Source organism: Microtus pennsylvanicus, chromosome 10, assembly GCF_037038515.1.
Source record: "Microtus pennsylvanicus isolate mMicPen1 chromosome 10, mMicPen1.hap1, whole genome shotgun sequence".
Classification (NCBI taxonomy): Eukaryota; Metazoa; Chordata; class Mammalia; order Rodentia; family Cricetidae; genus Microtus; species Microtus pennsylvanicus.
Genome location: NC_134588.1, coordinates 112,784,563 through 112,807,511, shown reverse-complemented (window position 1 = coordinate 112,807,511; position 22,949 = coordinate 112,784,563). Strand labels below are relative to the sequence as shown.

The 22,949-nt window shown below is 46.3% G+C and overlaps 1 protein-coding gene across 1 annotated transcript in view; it reads right to left on the bottom strand.

Moving 5' to 3' along the window:
• The window catches only part of Plxna2 (plexin A2), a 196,998-nt gene that overhangs the window by 156,570 nt on the left and 17,479 nt on the right, over positions 1-22,949 (bottom strand). The window contains exons 2-3 of the mRNA XM_075989535.1: positions 14,479-15,741; positions 9,827-10,009 (exon numbers count right to left, since the gene is read on the bottom strand). Coding sequence (XP_075845650.1) covers positions 9,827-10,009; positions 14,479-15,666 — 1,371 coding nt within the window. The 5' untranslated portion in view covers positions 15,667-15,741. The remainder of the gene's footprint in view (positions 1-9,826; positions 10,010-14,478; positions 15,742-22,949) is intronic.

The window sequence follows — 22,949 nt, the reverse complement described above, 5'->3', positions numbered from 1 at the left end:
CTGTTAAAATTTGGATTAATGGAGATCTGGATACAAACCCAAGCTCCTGCTCTGTAGAAAAGAAACTCTGTCATTAACTCTGTTGGACCTCACTCCGTTTGTTCATATGTACCTGATAGGAGTTGCTGAAGCATAGCTGAAAAGACACTCCTCTCAGGGCTTAGTGCACAGGAAGGGCCTAGTTTACAGCAGACAGACAGAGTTGTTTGTCTACCATATATGAATGGACAGTCCCATTGCAGTAACTTGTCGGAACCTCTCAGCTCTAGGGCAGACATTTGGTGATTGAGTAGCCTTCCTGCTAGACAGGCTTTGGTAAGAATTCCAGACACCTGGAATAAAGGGTCAGCCCAGCAGCTCACTCTAGGGCAGGCTACATGGTCAGGCCTGGCAAAGGCTAAGTGGATCCTTCTCTAAGAGAATAAACCCCAGACCAAAGCTGGGTTCTGCTCAGAAAAGAATATTTGATTTCTAGAAAGAAGCAGCAGTCAATCTAATGTTAAACGTAAGGGAAGTGATTCTTTCACTTAGAGAAGGGCCCAAAGACGAGATACCCAAGCCCGGACTCCAGAATTTCTTTGTTACTTAGAGCTTGTGTGAGTTTGAGTAGACCACCCAAATCTTCAAGGCCTGATTTATATATCACTGTCCAAGATCTCTAGATTGGACCTGGTTGTAGAATCCCCTTTAACTGTAAAATCTATCTACAGTTATAATAATGCTCCTAATACAGCTTTATAATGTCAGCCTTCTCCTTGAGGGCCCCGACTCCTCCCAATTCTGTAGTCTCACCCTTGTCTCTGTTGCCTGCTCACAAACCCCAGAACACTCAAGCAGGGAACAATCTGGCTTGTTACAAAGCCCACTGATGCTATGTCTCCTTCCAGAAACAATGATAATACTCAGCTAGTAGCACTTGCTTTGAGATGGAAACCAGAAGGAGAAACACATCCGCATTAGTTCCTCAACTTCTTTTCTACCTTGAAGCCTAATGAACTTTCTGAAGGCTGAGACAGGATTGGGATAGACTAGGAGGTTCAGAACTCCAGGGTCATCCTCTCTGCCTTGCATCTCACTGGACAGAAGATATGCTAACAGGAAGGAAAGAGAAAGCTAGCTATTCCAGGAGCCAGGAGTTTTTCATTTGATCATCTTAGATTATGCAAATTACTTAAATATGTGTGGGGCTCGTCTCAACCCTGTAATGTTTGTAATTCTGTCATCAATGTCCACATCTTCCTTTGATTAGCTGTACGACTGGAAGTGTATGGAGTATCACCACACGCAACAGAGCACAGAACAACCCCAATTCTTGAGCATCTAAAAATGATGCTAGAAACAAAGGGAACTCAGACCCCTGAAAGAAAAACAGTAACACTATAGGGGTGACTAAAGCCACACTAGCAGCGAGGATGCCAGCGGCAACAGCTGCCATTCACTAAGCTCCTTTAAGCTGCACACAGGGCTCTGTATCTGATAGTCTACATCCTTCACTTCAGACGCCCACAGCAATCTGGCAAGACAGACAATGGTGTTCCAGTTGAAGAAACTGCTCTCTATAAGGCAGAGCTGTGTGGCACCACAATATTGTGGTTGGCTTGGGTGCATGCATCGAGACAGAACAGTGCTGGTTTGGCTAATTCTGCAAAGCAACAGGCATAGAACCTCACTTCCTGCAGCTCCGCCCTAGGGAGGGCCAGCACATATTGTTTGCTCTCCCTGGTGACTAATGTAGCTAGATGCCAGAGTCCAGTGGGATTAGATTAGATGGGCTCAGCTGGACCAGTCTTCCAAATATTTTTTTCCCATGACTCAGGACTGGGGGTAGGGCACAGGGGTGTCTTCCTCTTTCTGACCTTGCAAACATGTCACTAAAAGGAAGCCTGATCTGATAGTGTCACTACCTCAGGGAATCAGGGAAGAAATGAATTTGAGGGAAAGTGCCCACAGTCACAGAAGACCTTCTGTAACAATCACTATTAAGAAATTTTCGTATTCTATCTTTTTAATCCTTATGACAAATATCCAAAGTGTTGTTGCTACCTTATTCTACAAAACAAAAGAAAAAGGCCACGCTTTGTGAGTATGCCAAGTTCTGCCCTCCTCGTTCATGTGAATCATTTCCTTGACTTTATTTTTCCATTAGCACTTACCATCTACACAAGCTAGGGATCATGCTCATCTCTGGCTTCTGTCTGTCTTCCTATAGTAATATGGAATCTTCATTAGGATGAATACTGTTGACAGTTTTGGTCACTATTATTACCTAGCTTCTGACACATCTGTTGATGTGATAGGACACCATGACCAGGCAACACATGAAAGAATGTATTGGGGTTTACAGTTCCAGAGGGTTAGAGTTCATGATCATCATGGTAGGGAACATGAAAACAAGCAGACAGGCATGGTACTGGAGCAGTAAACTGAGAGCTTACATGTTAAACACAAGCACAAGGCAGAGAGAGAAAAGATAGAGATAGACAAGGGAGAGAGACAGAGACAGAAAGAGAGAGTCAGAGATAAAGATAAGATAAAGTCTCTTTCTGAGATGACAGAGACTTGGCCTGTCATGAACTTTTAAAACCTCAAAGCCTGTGACACACCTCCTCCAACAAGGTCAATTCTCCTAGTTCTTCCCAAATGACTTCACAAACTAGGAACCAAGTATTCAAGTATATGAGCCTACGGCAGTAGGCTGGAGGCATTCTTATTCAAACCACAACATTCAATAAATGCTATTCCAGTAACATCATTTCACGGAGCAGGGGTAAGAATCACCTTCACTTTACAGGAGAGGTCACTACAGAGATCACATTGCTGCCAGGTAGTATTCAGAACCAGATCACACGAAACAACAGAATTTCCATTATGCACATTAATCCTACCACAAAGGAAGGGACTGGAGCAGCTGCTGGTCTTCGGAGAGTCTCTTCTGACAGAGACACTTGTCCATGTCCCTGTCATAGGTAGGCAAGACCTAATTGCCTAAGGAACATGTATGTATGTGGTGGGGACTTTCCTGAGGATGTGGCTTCTACACATTAGCACCTTGGCCTGTGGCAAATTCTACAGAACATGTTTGGATCACCTGAATTCTATGAACTTAAATCATTACCTCCAATCTCCTGCCTCAAGGCACAGTTCCCTGGTTTTTAACCTTTCTATAATAAGTCCCAAACTGCAAGGACTCACTCTTGTACCATGAACAGCCAGGAGAACACTCTGCTTTATGCCTCAAACAGGAATCACTAGGATTGAACTGTATAAGCTGCACAAAAGATACAAAAAATAAATAAGTTCTTAACTTCCAGTTTTCAGAAGGGTTCTGGGAGACTGGTAGCCCTTTACCTGGGGCCTGTTAAGACTCTGGATAGAGCTGAAACCCTCTGTCTACATCTGTCATGGCTGAGCAGGATATACATATTGGGGAGGGTATCTGTAAGAATGACTTATTCTTTGTGCCAACCAAATGCCTCTTTTCCCAGCTTTGGGAAGACCAGTCCTCTGGACCCAAGGGGTCCATAAAACATGAAAACAAACAGTGAGCTTGGTGGCAGGAGTCTGGGCAAGGAGCCAGTCTCATTCACTGATGTGGCAATGAGCTCCCTAGCCAGTACCCCACCTCTGATGCAGGCTCTGGGGAGGCCAGAGAGCATCCACTGGCTCACCAGCACTCCAGGTCACAGCATGGTTGGGATGCCTGGAGAAGCCAGGGGACCATGTTAGATGTCTCTAGGCTCAGGACAACCACTAGAGCTCTGGAACTGCCTCCCCAGCTCCTATTCCTGGTTGTTTACAGGATCAAGGATTCATGCAGAGAGAGAAGTGAATCATTTCCACGTTGAGGAACCAGTGGCTATTGTTCTTGTTCACTGGGATTGGCAAGGAAGAAAGTCATGTTTCCCAGCTTTTCATTCAACCCCACACCACAAGGGGAGCCAAGTAATAGGGTAGGAACTCCGGTGTTAGGGAGGAAGTGTGTGAATGTCAGTATGGCCATGTGGGAAGAAGGGTGTATAAATTTGGACTTATTGCTTTTATCAATCCTCTGTGTACTAACCCTGGGCCCTAGAAAGGAATCCTGATCAGCTCTTCAAGGCCCAAGATGCTAATACAAGAAGTTCACATTGTGTCTGGCTTTGCTTAAGCAATCAATTTTGAGATTACAAGATGATAAGATAGGAATGTCAGGGCTTCTGGTAGGCTGGAGACTAGAAACCTTACCTTGGTCTATTCCTTGGAAAATGCAGAAACAGTTAACCTTTTTAAATCTTGGGAATTTCAGTGGCTGCTGTTAGCTAATTATCAAAACGTGACTTTAAAATGGCCAGGATCCTCCCTAGAGCTTGAACAGTCTCGGTGAATTTGCAAAAATGTTCCAAGTATTAAAAAGCAAAGGGCTGCTAGAGGAGCAGTGGTTGCCTGAACCTCTGCACCTGCCTACTGCAAAGCTTCCGTCAGATCCAGGTGGGGCAGATGGCTGTGTGTGCTATTGCAGGGTCTCTTGGCAGCACTGGAAGTGCTGTCCCCTCCTGCCTTTCCAGCTAAGGTCTCAGAGCACCACTACTCCCTCTTCCAAATACTCTTCCAGCAGTCCAGTAGGACTTTCTCTTTCCATGACTCCTCATTCACTGCCAGCCAAGGACTCTACCCACCCATCATGAAAACTGTCCTCTGCAATAGCCCCATCCATAAGAGTCACTCTTGGCACCCGATTCTACTCCAATTATTGAAATAGGAGTTGGCAGAGTATAACCCAGTACATTTGAGGTCAGCTTACAGAGTACCTAATGTGAGGTATTTTCTCTGGGAGTTGGGTCAGAGCTTGGGTATATAGCAGGCATTGCCCTCAATGGCTGAGGTGACTGGGTAGAGCACGTCACAAATATTAGGCAATAGGCAAGTTTTCTAAGATGCCAGGAGCAGAGAAACAGCAGATTTTACTCCTGGGTACATTTCCAAATACTAGAGGCTGAAGCAGAGTGTCACCTTAGCAAGGGCATGTGGTGGTATGTGAGACTGTAGAGTGGGCAGGTGGGTAGAATTCCAGTCACTGTGAATGGTGGGAAGGAACCTGAGCAGCATCACCCTGAAACTTGAGCTAGTCCCCCCCACACACACTGTCTCCCCTGGTTCAATGTGGCCCCTGGTTCTGTGCCCCATTAACTTGTGCTTGGACTATATACTCCACTCTTTCCTGGAATGAAAGATATCTGAGATGAATTTCCAGTTCCTGCCACCCTTCTTGAACTGTTTGGGCATTGTCTCTTTTCTATGGGTTCCTACCTTATGCTCTAAGAGGAGGGTGCCATCACACGGGACGGTGTTCAGACTCTAGGACACCATACATCCCATCCCCTGTGTCTTGCCTCAGGCATCCCATGACTTTCCCCAGGCACCCTCACCACCTAGATCCTGCCCTGCTCATACCCAACACCTCTTCCTGACCCTGAGAAACATTCAGGCATGCTTAGGGCAGGCTCAAACAGCTTGAACTGCAAAGTCCATATCTAACGTCCATATCTTGTCTTTGTTTCCATTCTCTCCTGTGGCCTCTTTTTCACATCACCTTAGTTACTGTTCTATTGCTGTGAGGAGGCACCATGATCAAGGCAACTTATAAAAGAAAGCACCTAATTGGTGGTTTGCCTACAGTTTTAAAGGGTTAGTCCATGATCATGTTAGGAGACAGGGCAGCAGATAGGTAGGCAGGATGATGGAACAGTAGCTGAGAGCTTACATCTCATCTTATCCATAATGTGGAGGCAGAGAGAGAGAGAGAGAGAGAGAGAGAGAGAGAGAGAGAGAGAGAGAGAGAGAGAGAGAGAGAGAGAATGGCTGATTCTGGCATGGGCTTTCAAAACGTCAAAGCCCACCCACATTGATATACCTTCAATAATGTCACACCTCCTAATCCTTCCTAAACAGTCTACAAACTAGGGATCAAGCATTCAAGTGAATAAGTCTATAGAGGCCATTCAAACTGCCATATAGATACATGTTCCACTGAAGGAGTCAGAGTCTCCCATAGCAGTGGTATCATGGGAGAGATGCTATAGTTGGACACAGGGCTAAAATTAGGGTTAGATTAGAGTTAGTCATTCTACAGTACCCCTTTCTGGATGCATCTACTGGTATTCGTTCCCTAAAGTAAGACAGTTTGGTTATAAAAAAGTCCTTCCCTGTGTAATATGGCAAAAGCTGGTTCTGCAGCAGCAACTCCTCCATATCAACATCTGGGGCCACAATGACTAAGCCTAACTCATCTTCTACAGGTTGATGGCTAAGCAAGCCAACAAGTGAGAATCAAGTCTGGGCTCAGCCATGAACTGGACAAATTTCTTTACCTTACATTGCCTTTGTGTCCCATCTGCAAAGCGAAGTTGATAAGAGCATTCACCTCAGAGTGGCTGCATCAGAGTTCAATGAGTTAGTAGATGCAAAGGACTTAATATAGCATCTAGAACATTAAAAGTGTTCAGTATACATTGCATTATCTGGAGAAGTGTCTTTATCTACTTGATTTGCTCAAGTTTCAGCCCCAAGTTGTAGAACTCTGTTTAATATATCATGATTCCCACATCCTTGCTGCCCTTGTTTATTTCATACTTGATTTCTTAACACTCTATTATGATATTATCTCTCTCATAAAGTGGAGTCAATGCTGCTCATGATCTGGAAGCTGTTCTTCTACTTCTATGGTGATGACTAATTGATTTTGCTGAAGCATGTACTACCACACAATTGACTGGGCTTTAATCCTGAGTTCTTTTCTTGCATTCCTCTTTGGCTCAGAGCCATACTAGGCTCTAATGCACCTTTTAAAAGTATAACCCGGTATTCTTCCTCCTTTAGGAGACCTTGCAGACTGACCCCACATCCCTTGATTGAGCTGTTGTACCCTGTGTGGAGGTTTTGCCTATCTTTCCACATCCTATACAGCACAACTCTTAGTCCTACATGTACTGCATCTTGGCTTTGAGGTCTCAGTCCTGTTCTCCCATTCCTTTTGCTGGTTGGTACCTCAGAAGACAAGGGGCCCGTTCTTTGAGTTCTCTATGTGCATGAACACCCAAGATCACACTGTGGTTATGCCACTTTTGGTGAGTTCACTTCCCCACTCAGGGACATCCTGTTCCTACCAGCCTCTGTAGATGAGGGCTGGACCGTCAGAGAGACGCCTGGCCAGGCAGGGAAGAAGTGAGTAGCTCTGACGCACCCAGATTCCCTCCCCTTGCCTGACTCCTAGCTATTTTTTCTTTATTTTCCTTCCTGTGTTGAAAGAGCTACGGGGCCTGGTCCATGCTAGAATTTCCTGGGGACATTCCATAAATTCTTCTCTGGAGAGGGTGGGATGAGTGGCTTGGTAAGTAGGAGGCCACTAGGAGCCAGGTATGGCTATCAGTACCTAAAAGGAGTGTGGGTGGAAGAAAAGGGTGAGCTGCTCAGAGGAAAAAAAAGAGGGGTATCATGAGTTCATAGCCAAAGTAACAGCACCTCACAGTAAGAAGACAGACAATTTGCAGGTTGGAACAGGAAGTGGGCAGCCCTTGAACCTGCTACCACCACAGTGACTGGTCTACTAGGGCTTCTACAAGACCCAGAGAACTTGGGCCGTGTGTTTGTGTGTGTGTGTGTGTGTGTGTGTGTGTGTGAGAGAGAGAGAGAGAGAGAGAGAGAGAGAGAGAGAGAGAGAGAGAGAGAGATGAAAAGATGCAAGCAATTCCAGATGTGTGCTATGTAAGACACATAAATACTAAGGGGTCAGCAGATACAGGTGTTCCTCTGAAGCCTGGCTGGGCCATTCTCCTTCTCTAGTAATACTGATTTCTTAATTTAGGTCTAAGGCCAGAGTAAGCAGAGACACTAGCCCTTGATTGAACTCTAGCAAGTCTGAACCTGAAAATCACTCTCAACCTACATCCCCCAGTTCCACCACTACGTCTCAAAGTAAAAAGAGTGCCAAGTTTGAGGGTCAAGGCAAGAAACAACTAGCCTTATATTTCTTTGTCTGGATCAGTCACTCTACTTCCCTAAGTTTCATTTTCCCTGTGGAATAATGAGGGCAGTAGCTAGGTGATCTCAAGGCTTTTCAGAAGACAGTCCTATCTTGCAAGGATGGTTCTACTTTGTTAGGCTTACCCTATACATAACACTTTGGTGATGGGCTTAAAGAGAATTAGTATGAATAGACCAACCTTTAATAGAACTTCCAAGATAGTAAAGGAGACAGTCTGGACCAGGAACTGGAGATGAAAGAAAGATGGATAAAGTGCCAGATACCAGCACAGATGCTGCTCTTGCTGAACCTTAGTTAAGCTCTGTACAAAGGTACTTCCTTTGAAAGGCAGATTAGTAATAGAAGCCTCATGGGGAGGTGTGTAAGAATGGCACACATAGCCTGCTGAGGATTGTTTGGGTGATTTTCCAACTCTCCCCATTGCCCAAATCCCATGTGTCAGGCAAATGTGCCCAATCTGATGAGTTGAGTCTTGCTGAGCAAGGAGGTAGACAGCCTCAGGCATCCAAGCCAAGATGTGACCAGCAGAATACACCACTTCCCAACTTCAAGGAGTAACACCTCTCTCGGGGAACAATTTTCTTATAGGGAATGACTCCTGCATTCCCCAGCTTTATGCAAGCAAATGATATGACCACAATCATCCTCTCTTCCACATGCAGAAGCCAAGTCAGGCCCATAGCTGTGGGGCAGAGTGATGGTGCAAGACAGGAACAAGCAGAAACATTTCCCAAGAGCCAAGAAATGGTCAAAGGGACTTGGCATTACAAAGACCAGAGAAATCTGCAAATTTCTCTATCTTCTCATAACTCCTCCCACCTCCCCTACAACAACTCAGAACAAGAAGAATCTGGAAATTCTTCCTCAGACTCCCTTCCAGTTCCTTTTTCCACATTCCTCAACAACAACCTCCCAGGGCTCTAAATGGATTAGGAGAAAGGAGCGTGGTAATGTCAACATCAAAGGACGAGGTGCAGCAAAGTCTTGTCTGTGCCTTGATCCACAGGTGCTAGGACTAGTGAGGGGTGGCAGGAGAGGAAGTTTGGGAAAAGGGGATTAGCTGGGACCGGAAAGAATGTAGCTGTTTTAATCCCACATAATGAACCAGACTGTGCTCCCTATCCACACCCTAAACACTCAACAAGCAGGTACAAGTTATTGGCTTCAGCCTCCCTTGCAAGAGGGCCCCCTTGTTGCCAGCCCCAGACAGCCTTTTCCCTCCAGCTTGTAGGGGTACCCAAGGAGGCCTGGAAGGTATCTCCTTCCTCCTGGCTGCTGAGGTTTGGGTAAGAAAGTGGGGAATGTCTACAGCTGCTGGAAGGATGGGTAACGGGCCGTGTACCTAAGCACCAATCATGTAACTTGAGGCCAGCATCCACCACTACAGCTCTTAAGACGCAAAACCTGTCCTAACCAACTTCTTTCTGTTTACAGCCAACAGCTGGGTTCCAGGTAGGAGTTGCATGCATATAATTCACGATGTGGATAGCAACAACAGCAACAAAAAATAAGTTTGTTGCTTATAATAAGAGTGGTTTTTCTCTTTAGGCAAAGTACCTTCCCAATACCTCAATATTAGACAACAATGAAATACATTTGGTTTTTTTTAGGTACTCAGTGACTGACGGCTGGAGGAAACAATTTAAGGCTAAATCACAAAATCCCTATCTTCCTCCCCATTCTATTCCCTTCCCTTAAAAAAACAATAATTTGCCTATAGTTAAACCTCTACCAACCACTATCTTCTAGAAGAGTCCCTCAACTGAGAAATCAATGTGTCAGAACAGTCAGGCCACCGATTCTTACCTTCTTCAGCTTGCCACTCTTAGTCCCCACAAAAACCACACTGTAGCCATTGTAAACATAAGAAGCCACCGAAGTTAAGCGGTCCCTGCTCGTGGTGTACAGGGTCAGTCCCTCCACAGGAGTGGAGCCTCCCAGAGGTTGGTTGATGTCCAGGCCACAGAAGTTATCATCAATGGGGACTGGCTGAAAGGACAGGAGAAAACTGGAATGAGTCACAGTGAAAGAATGGCAGGGTCACTTCAAACCACCCAACCAGCCTGAGGATACCAGACCTCACAGAGGATCAGGGCTGGGATCAAAGGTCTAATGTGTTAGAGACAAAGCTCAGAGCCAACTGGCCCACAGTGACATCTTGGCTCCCATGGGACCAGATTGTGAGTGACTAACCATCTCCACTCTCCCAGAACTAGCATGTGTCTTACCTTTTACCTTTCTGCCAGGAAAGTCAGATTGTAAAGCTGACTGAATTCACCTTCTGCTTCTTTTCATGTCCCCTTAGACCTTGTCAGTCTGTGAAGATCTGTCTATTTTAGACAGGGCTCTCTCAAAGGATATTCAGCCTAGAGGCAACATTGTAAGATTCCACAGGCCTAGAGGTTTCCTGTTTGTTCTTTGAGCAAGCTAGTGAGTGTTTCTTGGGCTGTAGAGAGGCATGAGGAATTTTAAGCCACTAAACTATCACTACTACCTGCCATTCTGGGGACTCATTGCAAGTATCATGATAATATTGAATACTGTCTTTTGCCTTGGGATTTCTTCTTTATTTATCTTTGGAGTTCTGGGGGGAGGGTGAATCTGGGGCCTCTTGCATGCTAGGCAAATGCTCTATCACTAAGCTACTTCCTCCTTCCTCTTTATTTTTTATTTTGAGACAAAATTTCACTAAATTTCTCAGGCAGGGCTTGAACTTGTGACCCTCCTGACTTAGCTTCCCCAGTAACTGAGATTACAGGCCTGTACCACCAGGCTGTGATGGAAAATTTAATCTACATCAGAGTCTTCATTTGGTATGATATGTCCCCCACCTTTGGAAAGAATTATAGAGGATTAAATGAAATGATGTATGTAAAAGACTTTTATCATTGTATGCCACTATCTCCTGTACATTATAGGTGTTCAAAGAGATGTCTTCTTATATCAGTCTTTTGAGGGGATTAATGATAGGCCAAGAGGAACTGTGTCACTTTGAAAGAAGGCTCCCTTACGTAAGTGAGAAAATTTGCCGTACAGAGAATGAGAAGACTCATTCCCACCCTGTGTTCAGGCTAAGTCCACTGGGGGCCACAGCATCCTCTTCTGGAACTGTCAAGTGGAGACTCAGATGGATAGTGTTGTGCTTTGAATGAGAATGTCCCCCCACAGGCTCGTATATTTAAATGTTTGGTTTCCAGTTGGTAGACTGTTCAGGAAGAATTAGGAAGTGTGGCATTGTTAGAGGAGGTATGTCACTGAGGGTGGGCTTTCAAGCTTCAGAAGATGACAGCCTGCCCAGCCAGATGTCTCTCTGGGTAGAGAGGGGGAAAAAGGAGGGAACCACATGACTTTTAAGGATAGGGGATGCACAGTGCCTGGCACGAGGCTGGATCTTGATGGGTGCCCCAAGACACCCCAGCTAACTACCCAGCATGAAATCTTGCAGTAAGGGCTGCAGATTCTGAATAAAAAAAGACCTTGAGCGCTGGGGGAGCTGTTCCCATCTGCTCTGGAATAGGCTTCTCAGAAAACAGAAGCCATAGCAGTGAGCAGCGCAGAAGCCTCCTCAGCCTTGCTTTTTCACCCTCATCAGGGAGGAGTAACTGATGCTTCATTTCCTCTGAATAATCAGTTAATAAGTTAGAGCACATTATTTTTCCTCAAGCTTGTGTTCCCGCCTCAGCTCTGAGGGGAACTAGGACATGTCTCTGGGACCTTGGTACCTGTGGACAGCTCTTACGACTGGCAGGACTGATGGTGCTAAAAATACATAAGCACTCCATTAGAAAGAACATCAAGTTTTAGAGTAAGAATGGCCTTGAACTCTGGGTGGCAGACTCTACACCACAGCTTGGAAGGGAAAAAGCCATTGTATAGTAGTGCTAGGTCATTGGGAGATGTCTATGTATACCTCTACATCCGGTGATGTCACTCCCACTTGAAGCCAGCCTGTCTGGCAGTGTTTACAGCACAGGAATTGCCAAATAATGTAGACCAGGGCTCTCTTGCTTCCTCTGTTTTGTGGAGTTAGTTGCTTACTATTTTCCAAGGCAGGGAGTTACCAGCCACACTCTCTACCCTTGCTGCCTCTCTTACTCATCCTTGTTCTGTAAGCAGTGGCTGCTCAATAAGACTTAGGTAATTTAGATTTTAGCCCTGTCCTTACTGCACCAGCCCTTCCTACATGCCTTCTCTAGGCCTCAGTTTTCTCATCTATAAAATAATAGAGTCGGCTCATTGTCAAAATTCTTTAGAGATTGTTTTCATGATTTCAGGTTTTTTTCTACCACTTTGTCCAGGGCCTAGTAGAGCTACAGTGTTGTAACTGAAGCCAGTTTCTGAGATACGATGACAGAAGTGAAAAGCCCTGTCTGGCAACTCTGGGTTTCTCTAGTTTCTTTCTGAGGCTAGCATCTCCAGAACAACAAAGAAAATGATCTGTTCTGAGCCTACACCCTAGGGTTAGATGGCAATTGCTTCCTCAATATCTTGTTAAGTATTCCCAAAGCCTAATGTCCCTTTAAGTTTGCATAGACAGAGAGTGACTGAAGTATGATTTTTCTCAGAGGTAGTGGTCCCATGGAGCCTGCATCAGGAATCTGTGAGCTGCCCTGAATTCAGATCCTGATTCCTGGTTCACAATTATATAGATTTAAGTAGTCTGTTTACACTTTCTAAGCCTTTGTCTTTCTATTTGCAAAAGGTCATGACAACTAGTGCTTTACCTGTGAAGATCAGGTGAGGTACAAAACTGCTCAAAATAGCCCTTTGTGTGTAACTGATATTCTGTGAATGATGGGTCCCTTCTTCATACTTTTTTTGTGGGAGCAATGTTCAAATCTTTGACCTGAGAGTTACATGTTGGTCCACAGACTATGTTAAAGTCAAGCTCCAGTCCCTTAATTCAGATCCTTTGGTCTCTAATAGCATCCCGAAGACACCACCAATTTGCACCCCCAACTGTTTTGGGGTTTGAAATGATATTGTGCTAGGGGATGACAGAAGAGGAAGTTTTTTCCTATTAGGCAGTAGTTCTCAATCTGTGGATCAAGACCCCCGGGGGTCACTTATCAGATATTTTTTATTACAGTTCATAACAGTAGAATAATTACCATTATGAAGTATCAACAAAATAATTTTATGGTTGGGGGTCACCACAACATGAAGCGCTGCATTCAAAGGTCGCAGCATTCGGATGGTTGAGCACCACTGTGGATAGCCACTTGTCCTTCCAGCTATCACCAGTGTTTCTGACGTCCCATGGTCACTAGTCAGGGCTTGTCTCTGTAGCACCAGTGGAACAGCACACAGTGGCCTCTTCCTTTCAACTTTGGCTGAGAGGCAAGCAGGAATCAGCAGTTTCCTCTTGACAAGGCCGTGGGAACCAGGGTGGAAGCTGTAAGGGGTTAACCCTTACATTTCCTCCCCACTTCTCTTGTTTGAAGAGGCTCTTTGTTCATAAAACTTTAGTGCTATAAGGCAAACTGGAGATTACCTAAATCCAGATTTCTCATTTTATGAAAGAAAGATAACTGGCAAATAACTAGTCCTTCATTACTATGATTAGCAGTGGTAATCCTAGTTGCTCATTTACTGAATGATTAGTGTGTGCATGTTATTTTCATTGATCCTCATAATAAAAAAGGATAATATTATTTCTATTTTAAAGAAGAAAAACGTATAGCTCAGATACCACACATCACTTGCTCAAGGACACACAGGATATAGGTGGAAGAACTTTTTTTTTTAATCTAATTGATTAGATTTAAAGCTCAAATTCTTAACAAGTATGCTGAGGTACCCTGTCATGAGCTTGGATCAAGCTGTGATTCCTTGATGTTCATATTATGCTTAGGCATGACCAAGTTTTTTATACTTGCTACCTCTCTCTGGAATGCCTTTTTCTCTCTCTTAGCTGCTGCTCCAAATACTACCCTCTCAATGGTAGATATTCTCTAGAATTGCTCTGTGCTGTTTTATTTTCCTCTATAGAAAATTTACCATTTGGCAGGCAGTATCATTTTATTTGCTTGAGAGTCTCATATAGCCAGGCTAGCATTGAACTCACTATATAGGCAACACCTAATCCTCCTACCTCCAACTCTTCCGAGTGTTGAGACTACAAGTATGCACCACCACATTGGGCCAGGCTGTTTTATGTGTTCGCTTGTCTTGCCTCACTAGTAGGTAAGCTCTCTAAGAACATGCAGCTTAGTCATGCGGCTTAGCAGCACCAAAAGCAATGTCTGGTGCACTGTAGGCATACAGAGGCATGTATTAGTATTGATTTAATGAATCAGCAAACTCATCTCAAGACTTTAACGTAGGCAAGACTCTGCAATTGGTAGTCATCACCTAGTTGCCTAAAACCCATTCTTACCCCAGGTCCCCACTGGCGTAGAAGCTGAGGGTACAGGGGTACAAAGGAATCAGGAACAAAGCACAGGAAGGCTCCTTACCGCCTTGGTGCACTGCACATCCTTTCCCAGAAGCCAGTTGAGCTCCAAGTTGCCCTCTCCATGGTAGCAAGACTGCAACCGCTCCTTGATCTGCAAGTTGATGGCCCGAATGGGGAAGGCACAGAGGGCAGAGTCATCAGGTGGGTGGTGATACTGCTTCTGCCCTTTGGAGAAGATGGCAAAGAGCACATCCTCATCGCTGCTGATGTTGAAGGCCTGAGCTAGAGCTTCCCCAGGCTTTGCTAGATAAGCTGCCTGCAGGAGGCGGTATTCTACCCCGGCACGTGTGCAGCCAAAGGGCAGGGACACATAGGAGTGGAACTTGGGGTCATCCTTGCAGAGACGCACGATTCTTGAGGTATAGAAGAGGTCTCCAGCTGAGTTGATGGCCACACCCTCAGGGGTCTCTGGCTGGACAGTGAGAAAGTAGACAAAACCACCGCTGGCAAAGCCATAGATGTAGAAGATGTCAAAGTGGGAGACCAGGGCTAGGGTGTCAGAGGGGATCTTGATGAGGGAGGAGACAAAATCACTGTGGAGCTCATAGTCCAGCATGGCTGAAGACTCAGGGTCACGGGGTAGCTTGCGGCTGGACAAGGTAGGGAAGTAATCCTGCTTCCCATCTACAGCAGTGCCAATAAAAAGCTTGCCATCTTCCCCCTCAGAGCGCACAATCACCCCATACATGGTGCCTGTCTTATTGACGCTGGACAAGTAGTGCTCCTTCTTGTGGGATGGCTCCACAAGGATGAAGAGGTCATCCAGCCGCAGGAGCTTGCAAACTCCCTGGTAGAGACTGCCACAGGCAAGCAGGCGATTCTCGGAGTAGTCAATGATCAGTAGTTTGTTAACATTGTTGGTGAGTGTGAGCACCTCACTGCAGGGCTGTACAATCAGGGGTGGGTAGCAGGCCTTGTTGTCTTCTTCTGGCCCTGTCTTGTGAGCCACCTGGATTGTGAGATTGCCTGTCAACTTGTAGACACGGTTGATGGCCCCCACATACACGGCCCCTGTTCTTCTGTGTACAGTCAAATGGTTGAAAGTCCAGTCACGGTTCTCAGAGTGGAAGGTGCTGAACTGAGGCATACCTGTGGTTTCACGAGCTAGCAGCAGCCAGGCCACTGAGAGCAGTACCACAGACAAGTTCTCAGCCTGCATGGTCCACAGCTGGGACCTCCTCTGCTCCATCCCGAGAGGGGCAAGGCTGGAGGGATAGCTCCTCTGTGTACTACTCTACTTCTCTGGGTCAGCTCTCACATGGTTCTGAAAAACACAAGGCAAGGGGTCAGACTAAAAAAGCAAGTTCTCCGTGAACCGTATTGCTTGACCAGGATTCCCAAATCCAGCTGGTCCTATGAGTCTCTTTTGCTACATTTCAGTTTTTCTATTTTTAACATATTTTCCTCTCTGAGGGATGCTGAGGGAATCCCATTATCACCAGTCTTTAGCCATTATGCTGTATAATATGCTTTTGTTTGTATATTTTATTTACATTGTATAAAGCATCCCATTTTAAATATTAGTTTTATCTCTCGGAAAGTTTAAGAGACTGGAGTTCACTCAACCAGTCAACGCCGATGTCAAGACTGAAATGTCTTCCCTACATACTCACTTTAGGACCCCCTACTCCAGCATGATACGTCAATTACGTTTCTCCTTATCTCAGACTCCCTTGAATCCTGGGATCGCATGCCTTCTCATGCTCTGATATCCATTGTGAAAGAGAAGTGCTGGTCACCTCAAATGGGATTCATGGAAAGTATGCTGTTCGAAAAAGACTGGATTCCTAAGCCTGCCATCCCAGATCCTGAAAAGCCCCCTGAAATGGCAGAGCCTGTTCCTCTGTAGACAGACAAACCACTGCCTTATGGGAAAGGAATACATGGCTTCTAGGAACCCCAGTAGCATCACCTGAGGCAGGAGTTCTAGCCAGGCATACTTGGGCAGCAGTAGAGGAAGAGGAGTTGGAGGGTCAGTTTTATCTGGTCACTGCTGGGGAATTCTGGCCATTCAATCATTTGTGAGTTTAGCCCTGGGCCTTGATCACAGAGCTTCAAGTTCAGCCTCCACTCCTGAATGCTTTGATCTTGCCAGCATTACAAGAAGCTGTCCAGTAAGCATAAAGGACCCCTGAGGGCACTCACTAAGACCAGCAAGGGGAGATCCCAGGCAAGGGGACAGAGGTCAGGAAGTCCAGCCATCCCTGGAGAGTCTTGCTTCCCCTGACTTTTAGGATGAACCGCAGTCACTTGAAAGCTGCACCAGAAGAGGCAGCAGTCATCTGGCTAAGAGAGCCTCTCTCAAGCTGAATAGAGTGCCTGGACAACCTTGTTGACAAGTACTGACAGAACTCTGGGTGCACTGACGACAGGAATGGAAACACTCCAGCTAGGAAGAGAATTTGCTCCCAGGTAGCTTAGCAAAGGCCTGCCTGCCTGTTCTCTCAACTCCCCAGGCTGGCTGGACTGGGTTATAATGAGTCTGATACCACTCCCACCCAGTTTTTTCTTGTATATTTAGAGATGTTCCTTCCTGCTCCTCCACTCTGCAGCACAGGTCTGCAGCCAGCATGGTGCCAGAGTGTTCCAACCTGACTCCGTTTCTCCAAGGGGGCTCTGATCGGTGTCTTGGAGGTGATTCATGAGGTCCCAGGCTTCCTTGGAAAGAGGAAGGGCAGCGCGAGGCTGGGGCTGACCTTAACTACTCTAACACAGCCCTTCCGGCCTCACAAGCACAGGCTCCCAACTCACCCAGATTGCAGTTTGAAAAGCAGGTTATTTTTAGCTATGTCCTAAGGCCGGTAGCAGGACGTGAATTCCTCAAGAGGAGCTGCAGAAAGGAAATAACAGAATCCTCAAACTCTCCAGCTAAATGGGGACTTGCAGGAGGTCACACTGCATGCATGCTCTTCTCTAGAAGACAGGGCCACAGGTGGGCTCCCTGGTTACAAGTGGCTTCGGATAGAAGATGTAACATGAGAACAGATTGTCCATTCAAGACAAGCTTTGAAGATGAGGCAACCTGTCACCATGCAAAGTGTAGGTGCTTACAGCATAGAAATTCTCTCTGAAGCGCAGTGGCACTGAGTTTAAGGACTGCATGCTCCTGCCTTCCCATCTCACTCATCCACATACATGCCTAGCTCATGCACACAAGGAGGAGTCCAGAGAGCAGAGACCAGCATCTGAAGACACAGTCCACCATCTAGCTTCCCTCCTCATTGGCATAGTTCAGGAGATAAGAGGCTTTCGGAACAAATCTGGGACATTAGACTGATCAAGTACCATTTCCATCTTTGTTAGAATGAGAATGGCAGTACCTAGCTCTCTGGCTGTCATCAAAGTTAGTGTGGTTCTGTAGGGAAACTCCTTAGCCACACAACTGGTACCTGCTACATTACCATAAAGGGCTCTGATGGGAAATGGCACTGGAATTCCTGACTTCTCTTCTTATGTTTTCCTTTTCCATGGATGGATAGTATGTGGGGAGCTTTGATCCGCTGGCCCCGTGGCAGAGCTTATTTGGAAGGTAGGTGTCAGGGGAAAAGAACAGACCCAGGCTCGTTTTCTCTGTCATATTATAGCACAAGTCACAACATAGCCTCTCTGAAGACATCAGGGAGGCAGCTGGAAGCTGGATTCTGAGCAGAGAAACTGGTCACAGCGCAGATAGAAGTGCAGAGAGTTCAGGAGGACAGGTCTAATGTCTGTCACTCACAAATCGTCTAGTGGGGGTACCATTCTAGCATTTCCCCGAGTTTGTTTCCTAAGCTGTCAAAACTAGCCAGTCTGCAAGATTCCTCCTTCCAGATGAAATGATGCCTCGAGGCCCATCTTCAGTTCCTCGTCTGGGTTAAATAGCCACTGAGTTCCTCTGTACTGCCGTGTAGCTGATCAGACAGGCTTTTCCAGCACATCTCTGAAGCAGGCCTGTTTTCTTTGTACCCCTCTAACTGCCTGATCCTGGTGACTAGACGGGAAATTCATCCTCAGGCCCAGGGACTACCCATCCCAGCAGCTCCTACTGGACACTGGGGTCCAGAGAAGACACTGTCTCCTGTGATGAGGGATGGAAAGATTTGATATCTTGACTACCACAAATTTATATGCCAAGATGAATAGAAAGATATAGCTCTAAAGCAGGGTTTGGTTGTCAAAGGTCAGGCCACCCAGGTGAGCTGAGGGTAAGGAAGACAGCCACCTTGTGCCTGTGAAAAGCAGCAGTGTGGTATGGTTAAACTCTGGGATGAAGGTCTCAGATATGTGGCTTTAAGCAGAACTTCAGCTGTGTGCACCTGGTCAGGGCACAAGGTCATTGGGATGCTGTCTCTCTGTCTACCTGAAATGGGCTTAGATCTGGGACCTGCCATGCAGGATCACTGTTACAAGTCCTCAGTGCAGCACCAACCATGCCATGTGCTCAGCAGGCCTTAACCTTTACCACAAACTGGTATTTGCAGCTCCTTGCTTTCTTTTACCATATGATTGGTCTCAGAACAGATATTCCATTCTCAGACTGGCTGAAGCGTGTGACACTGAACAGTTAGTACTTTCCCTTAACCCTGATTTTCTGCTAATGCCAAACAGGGGTTCTCTTTTAATAAAACACCCCACTTTCCATCACATCCTCTCTCTGTGTCTGTTCATGAAGTCAACAGTCATATTCTGGGGCTTGTCTCTTCTACCAGTTTTCTTCTCCCTTCCCAAGTTCGCAATCAGGGGACCTCCTGTCCTAGACTTCTGAGTCACCCACAGAGCCTCCTCAATGTCTTCCCCATGGAGACTGTGACACCAAGTAGAGTTCACACTTGCTTCTGGGGAAAGCAGGTGCCACTAAATATTTTATTTGCAGGTCTGATGACACCATCTTCCTGATTAGGAACCAAGAGGCAGGTGCTGGTGACAGCCACCTAAGGCATCTGATACCTTTCTGACCAGCTGGCATAAACGTCAGTGCCAATCCAGGAAGGAAGTGAAAGTGAGGCATTTCCAGCTCAGCTCAATGCAGGATTCCCATCTCCCACCATTGTTGCCCTTCCTGTGAGGTCTAGGTGCATGTTGTCACTAACCTCCCTCACCTCAGAGGAGGTGGTGGCAGCAGGAATTAGAACTGCATAGAGCTTTGTGATAGAGTCAGAGTGCATGCTAGATCTCATGCCATAGTACCCATGAGGAGCACCACCATCTCCACCCTCTCCACCATCACTGTTGGAGCTTCCAGCATTACTACAGTACTGATAGGACTTAACTGTTCCCGCTCTCTTCATCACCCTGTCACTTCCAGTACCATTGCAGCACCGATTGAGCTCCATTATCCACCTACCCTTGCTATCACAGTCATTGTGACCCCTAGTTACCTCCAGCACCATTGCAGCATTAATAAAGCTTAACTGTCCCTGTCATTGTCATCACTGTTACCCGCAGTGTCACGTGGTAATAAAGGAGCTCGGCCTTCTATACCCTACCACCCATCACTGTCATTGCTATGTCATCCCTAGTACCATCACGATGTTAACAGAGCTCCGCCATCCCAGATAGAGTCCACCATCCCAGCTTGGCCATCATATTCCTCATTGTAACCTCCAGCACCATCACAGTGATAATAGAGCTCTACCATCTTCACCCTACCCAGGCCCATCACCACTGTAATTCCCAGCACCATCACAGGGCTGATAGAGCTCTACCATCCTCACCTATCACCATCATGGTGCTGATAGAGCTCTATCATCTTCACCTTACCCAGAACCATCACAGGGCTGATAGAGCTCTACCATCCTCACCTATCACCATCACGGTGCTGATAGAGCTCTATCATCTTCACCCTACCCAGAACCATCACAGGGCTGGTAGAGCTCTACCATCCTCACCCTACCCAGAACCATCACAGGGCTGATAGAGCTCTACCATCCTCACCCAGCACCATCACAGGGCTGATAGAGCGCTATCATCTTCACCTTACCCAGAACCATCACAGGGCTGATAGAGCTCTACCATCCTCACCTTACCCAGAACCATCACAGGGCTGATAGAGCTCTACCATCCTCGCCCATCACCATCACAGGGCTGATAGAGCTCTACCATCCTCGCCCATCACCATCACAGGGCTGATAGAGCTCTACCATCCTCACCCTACCCAGAACCATCACAGGGCTGATAGAGCTCTACCATCTTCACCCTACCCAGCACCATCACAGGGCTGATAGAGCTCTATCATCTTCACCTTACCCAGAACCATCACAGGGCTGGTAGAGCTCTACCATCCTCACCCTACCCAGCACCATCACAGGGCTGATAGAGCTCTACCATCCTCGCCCATCACCATCACGGTGCTGGTAGAGCTCTACCATCTTCACCCTCTCCATCACCAGCACAACTGTAATCCCCAGCACCATCACGGTGCTCACAGAGTTCACCCTTTACATCACTGTCATCCTTATCACTTCCAGAACCATTTCAGTGTTTCCTGTCACCACAGCAGTAGTGACGACCATGTTGACCAGTTCTCTACTGGATGGTATACACAGCAAGACACAGAGGGTCAGATGGGAGGCAGGGCAGAACACATCTGGCAGCCCAAGGACCCCTCATCCTCCTTCTTCCATAGCTAATTTGTCCACTCTCTAGGTCACTTTTATAGTCAGCTGGACTTTGAGAGCTTTGCTTCAGGGTGGGCATTAAAGGACATTTTAAAGTTACTCTACTCTGCCACTTACCACTGTTTTCAAATGAAAAAAAAAACCCTACAAAAAGGAATTTACTTCTCCAAAAGATGTAAAATCAGTCAGGGACAGACCACCTTGTAACACAAAGCTAATATTTCTTTCCTCGATGTAGAAAGTGAATCTTGGGAGATGGTTTTATTCACCTGGAGGCTGTCTAGGGGACAGAGTTATCTTCCAATGTTGGATCCAGCACATAGCAGAAGGGAATGTGGTGCTGGCTTGGACCAAGAGCTGGTGCTGGGGACAGATCCCAAGAAACCCAGGATGTAGGGTGAGAGTTCAAAAGATATGATTAGAATGATCCTTGCCCAGTCCTGGATAATGGCCTCCTCTGCCCTCCTGTAGCCTAGTCAGGCCCTGGCAAAAGTCATACCCAGGAATGGCATCTGGTTTCCGTCTTGGGAGTTCTGATGTCCTCAGTATCCCACCTCTTTAGGTCATAGACAACTTCACAGCCGGGTCACAGTTATTCTCAGCACAGAAAATTCCTCTTTCAATAGAGTTAGTGCTGCAGCAGAAGAGATGGGAGTTGTTGTTGTGTTTTTTTTTTTTTGTTTTTTTTTTTTTTTTGAGACAGAGTCTTTCTATATATCTCTGGTTATTTTGGAACTTACTACATAGATTAGACCAGACTGGCCTTGAACTCACAGAAATCTGCCTGCCTCTGGGATCAAAAGAGTGTGCCACCACACCCAGCTGAGGTAGGATATTAAGGGAGACAGCTCTTCCCTAAGGTAGACTGCAGAAGAGATTGTGGAGGCTTTTGAAGTAGAGTATCATAGAGGGCTGGAAAGAGATACCCAGAGCAGGGGTTTAGTTGGACCTGTGATGTCAGAAGGCCTCACTGGATTTCAAGTTTCAATGAATTAAAATCCAGGTGAAAGAAATGTCTAAACCAGAGATTCTGATATACATCCTACCCAGTCTTCCCTTGGCTCAATGGAGTTAGTGCAATGGAAGAATAGGATGACCTCCCTCATAGTGGGCCAAGCTCACGTTCCAGCACCAACCTCAGAGCTGGTCCAGACGTGCTGGAAGCACAAGGTGAGCAAGAGGGTGACCGCAAAGGCCCTGGGGACATGGATGGCTGAAAGGCCGCAATTAGACTGAAAGAAGTTATCTGGTATTTAAATAATTATTAGATTGAAGGAATAATCATGGGTTTGAGCTGATTTTTTCCCCTACTGTCACCCTGATGGAGCCTATAATATTATTATTCAAATGGCCATGATTCTTATTGAGAAGAGACCATGGAGAAAGGGAGAATGGGGGAGGGGGAGAGGGAATGTGATGGGGTGGGGAGAAGGCTCAATGAATCTCCTAGTGACAGGGCTGCAGGAGGTACGATTAGTCTTTTTCTTATTTCAGCTGTCACTCACGTAGAGACACCAAGATTGTTATTAGCGTATTTTATGCACAAGATTTAAAGGCAGAGGGGGAGGGAGGAGGGAAGAGGGAGAATTTCCTATAGAAAATAACAGGACCAAAGGAACAATTTAGATGTCACTGCTGTACCAGCTGCATGTGCTTCATTACAGGAATGTCATTTTCCTCAGAGACTCCAGTGTTATTCGAAGCTAAGTGGCTAGCCCTGGCCCAGAGCAGAGAGGAGAGAGGAGGGGAGGGGAGGGAAGGAGAGGGGGAGGGGAGGAAAGGGGAAAAGAGAGGAGAGGAGAGGAGAGGAGAGGGGAGGGGAGGGGAGAGGAGAGGAGAAGAGGAGAGAGGAGAGGAGGAGAGGAGAGGAGAGGGG